At 43.4% G+C, this 6,000-nt stretch overlaps 1 protein-coding gene across 1 annotated transcript in view; it reads right to left on the minus strand.

Moving 5' to 3' along the window:
• The window catches only part of DST (dystonin), a 484,671-nt gene that overhangs the window by 346,020 nt on the left and 132,651 nt on the right, over nucleotides 1-6,000 (minus strand). The window contains exon 6 of the mRNA XM_015408298.1: nucleotides 3,656-3,822. Within this exon, the coding sequence (XP_015263784.1) occupies nucleotides 3,656-3,822 (167 nt within the window). The remainder of the gene's footprint in view (nucleotides 1-3,655; nucleotides 3,823-6,000) is intronic.

The raw sequence follows: 6,000 nt of genomic DNA on the forward strand, positions 1-6,000 counted from the left end.
TACCAGTGAATCATTGAATGGCAGGCGGGTCAGTCGATGAACTAGAGCCAGTATCTCACGGTGTGCCAAAGCAAACTACAGCTGTAACCAATAAAGTGTGGCCAATTTTATTCCATATTTTTCTGAAAACTTTGTGTATGGGTGATTATTTCAGCTGAAATGTAAATGGAGTTAACATGTGGTGGGGCATGGAGGGCCTCTTTGCCTTTGGCCCCCCACCTCACCCCTCCCCTTGGCGCTGGGGTGCAAACAGTACAATAATTCAGACCAGCATCGTGTTCCCCACTATGGTCAGTAAAAAAGTTTTCCCTAGATGACTCTGATTAATCTACCTCCTAACCTTTTAGCCATTTCAGTCACCACAGAGTGTTCTATTTCTACCACCTTCACTTCTGTTTTACCCCATCCAATTTGCAGCTTATATTACAATTCTTCTAAGCTTTTCAGTTTTTTGTATTGCGTCCAGATTTGAAGGTGGTGGTGCTAAAGCAACAGGTGGGAAACACAGGAGAAGACAGAAAATAATTATTTCCAGGGGGGAATGTCACTAGCTTTTGCAGTAAGCATGTGCTTAAGAGTGATAATATACTGGGGCTCATTATTATTTACTTCTGTCATGATCTGGGCTGTGCCACCAAAGGCCTACTAGGCCCAGGGAGCCTCGCTAGCAGTAGGTGAGGCTGGGCCTACAACTCCCAGAAGCCCCTGAGAGGTTTTGAAGCCAAAATTGACCAATAGGAAAAGAGGAGGGCTTGGAAGAAAAGATCTGGAGCAGCAGGAAAAGCTGGTATTCTTCCTAGAGGGCAGAGCCAGAAGGAAGGCTGCTGCAGGAAGAAACCCATCCTGAGGGAAGGGTGAGTAGTCTAAGGCCACTGCAGATAGTGAGCTAGGGACAGTATATATTTAGATGAGTTAGGGCATTTGATTTCTTTTCACCTACTTACTGTTATTCTGCACCTTGTTGTTTGACCTCCTATAAAATAAACCTATTCCTTGTTGTACTCTGCCTGGTCCTCATGCCTATTATTCGGCCAAAAGGGAAGTCTGAAGGTCTTGGGAGGGTACTCTGGGCCTTCTAAAGAGATCCTAAATCCATAGTGGTGGCAATGTCAGGTGACATCCCACCTGAGCCATGACAACTTCATTATATACCCCACCTCTCTCTCCATTTCTCCTTAGCAAGGTAATTACACACGATCTCTCTCACCCCTCCACCCTGTTCTCATCTGAGAGTATCAGAAAGACAGCAGGGATCAGTTGCATGTGTGAGAGGGCTTGCTTCCCCCCAGTAGCCACCGCCACTCAAGCTCTACCCTTTCTTTCTCTATCCACAGCTTGAGAGCATATAGAGCCTATCTCTCTATCTCTTCTTCTGTATGTGTCTGTGTGCGCATTTGGGCATGCAAACTGCTTCACACACACCTTCCTTTGGCCAGGTAACTGTCTGCAGCCCAGTTAGGAGTTTCTAGTTGATGCGTGGATGAACAAGTCAGGCACCATGGGTGAGATCTTTGAGAGCAGTCTGAGATTTTTTAACGGAGAAGGTCTTTATTTAACAAAGTATAATATCAGTTTACTAGAGCCCAAGGGCACTGGGAAACTGAATCAAAATACTACAGGGGGTTACAGAACTAAGAAAAGAAATAAAAACACGAAACTAAGTTGTACACTCACTGGTTTTACGTTAGCATTCCTATCCATGGATGGACACAAGCCCACTGACAATTTGCAAATAAAGGCTGGTCAAGACTGACTTCATGCCCACCCAGTTCCATGGTCCTTGGCTTGTGTACCTCTTACAGGGTGTCCAGACCTTTTAACCCTTCCTGTCTCCACTGGGGTATTTTCCCTTTGACCTACCATGAAATTGAGTTTGAGACCCCACATGTAGCACGCTGCACTTTCTCGCCAATCAAATTAAGACACACATCTGTGACCCAACTCAGGACATCCAAATAGCTTGCCCCTTTCTGGCAGATGGGGAAATGCTTATCTCCCTCCTGCCTATTTGTCTCCTTAAAGAAAGCTTATCTCCTCTCAGTTTATTGCTCTGTTCCCAGGAAATAATATTTTATTTGAGATCAGGGCTTCCCTGAGTGTTAATCAAGGTATCCTACATTCCTGTCATAACAAACACTACCTGATCTTTCAGAAAGATCAAATGCCTTTATCTATATATACTATAAATTTACATTTAAGTGTCAAGATGCGCAAGAACCAGGAGAAATGAAGGAGAGTGCTTATTCAAGGGTTCAGCTTCACTGACTGCATATACATAAATACCACTATAAAGAAAAGGCCAGGCTTTGGTACAGCAATGGGACATGTAGGCTTAACAACTCTCTGGCCTGTCCCTCTATGGCGCTTAAAAGCGGAAGACACGCATAATCCCATAAAAGTTGACACCTTTCACCTGTCCTACTCATTTTACACATGACAGCAAGTGAGAGAACAGACTCATTGGTCTGCAGATGCTGAACAGACAACCAACATCTTAAAATTTCTCACCCCTATGAACATGATCTCTGTTATCCTGTCATCTGATGAGGAAGCAAGTACTTCAAGTTCCAAGCTGCACAAAATGTGTTCTTATCTTATAAGTCCCAGCCTATGCACATATGCCAGTGTAAATACACAATTAGAATTTTACATTCATGAGGAGAAATCAGACATCTCTGACCGACATAAATTTTGTGGAATATTGCTTATGCTGTTTTTCCGATTTTGCATAATTTATTCTAGGGTTATTTCCCTCCTGCTGGGCAGTGAAACCCTCATACCTCCAGCATCTTGCACTATTGTTGATTCACCTCTAGGATTTCTGAAATCTCCGCAGACATTGCCTGTACATTTTCAAGCATGTTTCACAGTCATAAAAGCAAGAAACTTGTGAGAAGAAAGAAAGAAAGAAAGAAAGAAAGAAAGAAAGAAAGAAAGAAAGAAAGAAAGAAAGAAAGAAAGATGAAATTCTCAGGAAGATGACTATGGATTGTAATCTACTGCAATGTTTATTGCAGCTATCACTTTGCTTTTACTGCATTGCCTTTGTCACCCACTTTCTGCACTAGGGTATGCCATGATAGACAGTTCTAGGGTTTGTATTGTTTTCTAATTCTGTAATCCTAATCCTATTGCATTTTTATTGGTTGTTTTATGGTGTCTGATTGAACTGTTTTTTTATATTTTATAATCTACCTTGTAACTCAGTGAGAAAGGCAGGCTATACATTAAGAAAAATAATAAATAACACTCTCTTGGGATCAACGTCTGAGGAGCCTTTCTTCGGATTGCTCCCTATGTCTACTATTCCATATTATATAATTTTTCTGCACTCTTGCAGTAAAGCTACATATGAAGTATATGCTACACTATGAAGCATATTTCGGCAATGACTGTGAAACAAAAGAAGGGTAGAATAAAGGGATACATATAAACTTATACACACAACAAAAGAAACTGATTACCACAAATTCAGAAGGGAAAGGATTTTCCAGTCAGATGTACAGTAAGTAGTCAAAAATGCAGACCCCCAATAAGCAGGCATCACAGGCCTTGGAACTATAATGCATATAGCTCTCAGTACATTTGTTTAAACAAAAAAATTAAACATTCCTATATATACTCTTAGCAAAATCCAAACAAGCATGTGAATTACCTGTATTTATGAATGATGGCATTAAATAATTTCCCATCTCGCCAGCAGGTAGTGAAATTTTCACAACGAATTCCAGAATAACCCTCCGTTGTCTGCTGTGTCCACAGGAGCAATCTCTCTTTTGCAGACATATCCTCTGACTCCCCAGTAACATGGATGTCAGAAATCTAAATTGAAATAAAACAAATCGCTTGAACTAAAATAGATCAAAAGAATAAAAAGGAAGCAACACATCATCATCCCCCATCAATCCCAATTAACTTGACCATAACTGAGGAGGGCATAGATTTCAACCAGTAAAAGCCTGGGCCCTTTTTGACAACATCACAGAGTGGAACAGTTATTTCAACAGGAGTCACACCAATACAGTTGAACTAATTCAAGGACCTCTGCTCAGCTGTAAACCAGGTACCTCCATTAACTGAAGTGTGTCTTTGGGTGGCCAACAGAAAATGCAATGGCGTCTAGGCTGATGGTTCTGTAAAGTAACCTCAGCAAGTTTCAAACGAATGGGGAACACTGAACAATCCTCTCCCAAGAAGGTAGGGAGGATAATTTATTAATTCTGATCTGTATACTGATCAGAAAAACACAGCAAACACTGACCAGCAAGCAGAAGGTAAGGAGCTTACTGGCAAAGAGCTTTGGAACAGTGAGACACTGGAAACAAAAAAAGTAGCAACATCAGGTAAAGCAGAATGGAAGAGCATTCTTGGGAAGCCAAATGGTTTGTCATGCTTTCTGTTATACAGAGCCTAGTGTAAACCATGCTAGAAGTACCAGATGCTATGTCCCAAACGTTTTCTACACAAAAGGGTCTCCTCGCTCCTGCATTTGTATTCCCCCACCTCTTTCCTCAGTTTGCTTCCTCTTGTGGCACAGCAAGGGAATTCCCAGAAGCAGGGAAGTCTGATGCTGCGTCACAAGAGAGGACAAACTGTGTTTTTGCACCTCAGACTGCAAATACCTCTGAGGAAACAAGTGAAAGAGGTGGAGGAATACAAATGCAGGAGCGGGGAGACCTGTTTGTGCAGAAACGTCTCAGTGTCTCAGCTTCCAGAAGCAAGTGACCACAGAGTTGCAGGCAGATAGGCAGACACTAAGCATCTTCCTGTTAACTCTGCTGTCACTGAATCCATTTAAAGTGTAGATTAACACTCTTTAGGGAAAAGCAACTTCCTTCCATCTCCTCTTCTCTCTTCTCTCTCTTCCATGCACACAAGATGGAGAAGAAAGATGCCTCTCAACATCCACTTCCATCTCCTAGTTAGATAGCATAGGCAGTGTTCCCTCTAAGCTGAGTTAGTGTGAGCTAGCTCACAGTTTTTTAGCCTCCGGCTCACACATTTTTGTCTTAGCTCATGAAGGAGGGCTCCAGAGTAACCTAATTTATGCAGTAGTCGCTCGCTCACAACTTTGATGCCAGTCGCTCACAAAGTGGAATTTTTGCTCACAAGACTCCACGGCTTAGAGGGAACATTGATAGGCACTGTCTCTATATCTCTGCCCTGCACTATCAAGCATGTATTTCTAGAATAAAGTAGATTATTTTGTTTCAAACTGAAACGTGGCTCTGTGTAACTTTGTAGTCTTGCAAGCGCATGGTAGATTCGGGACAAGGCACTGCTGTGTTAAGCCAAGTGCACTCTGCTAAACTAAAGAAGGATCTGGATCACCAAAACCAGTACCCTTCCTACAGACCATACCACATCAAGATTTTCACAGAATGGTTTACCAATAATTGCAGGCGGATCCCTCCATTCAATTCAAACATGCCAAAAATGATGAAAACTAGGAAGATATTATGTGCAACTGTGCAGCTGGTTCGTATGTCTTGTGAGATCACACTGTTTTAGTATGCACGTGTCCCAACACTTAGAACATGAGAGTAGCCATGCTGTATCAAAGCAATGGTCAACCTAGGTCCCTGCCACACGGCAGGGAAAAAACGGGCCAAAGTGCGGCTTTTAAAAGCCGCACCAAACTAGAGACGCCGCGGCGGGATCCCATGGATCCCCTGAGCCGCGGCGCCGTTGCTCCCCAGCACGATCAGATGCCGGGGAGAAAGCAACGGTGGGAGGGGGAGGCTGGCGAACTGCTCATGCTCACACATGCGCAGTTCGGCCAGGGCCCGGGGATGCACCGGCAGAAAGATGTGTCGGCGATCCCACGGCCGCACTTGCCTTTCCGGATGAACCACCTAGGTAGGTGGTTCTTTTTTGGTGCGGCTTGTGACGAAATGGCTGCCAGGCCTTAAAACGGATACCAGCCTGGTAGTTCCTTATGTGTGTGGAGGGGTACTCCATAGGGAACTATGGAGCTGCCATACCTCCCTGCCTACACTT

This window comes from Gekko japonicus, unplaced genomic scaffold (assembly GCF_001447785.1).
Source record: "Gekko japonicus isolate JY-2015 unplaced genomic scaffold, Gekko_japonicus_V1.1 scaffold383, whole genome shotgun sequence".
Taxonomy (NCBI): Eukaryota; Metazoa; Chordata; class Lepidosauria; order Squamata; family Gekkonidae; genus Gekko; species Gekko japonicus.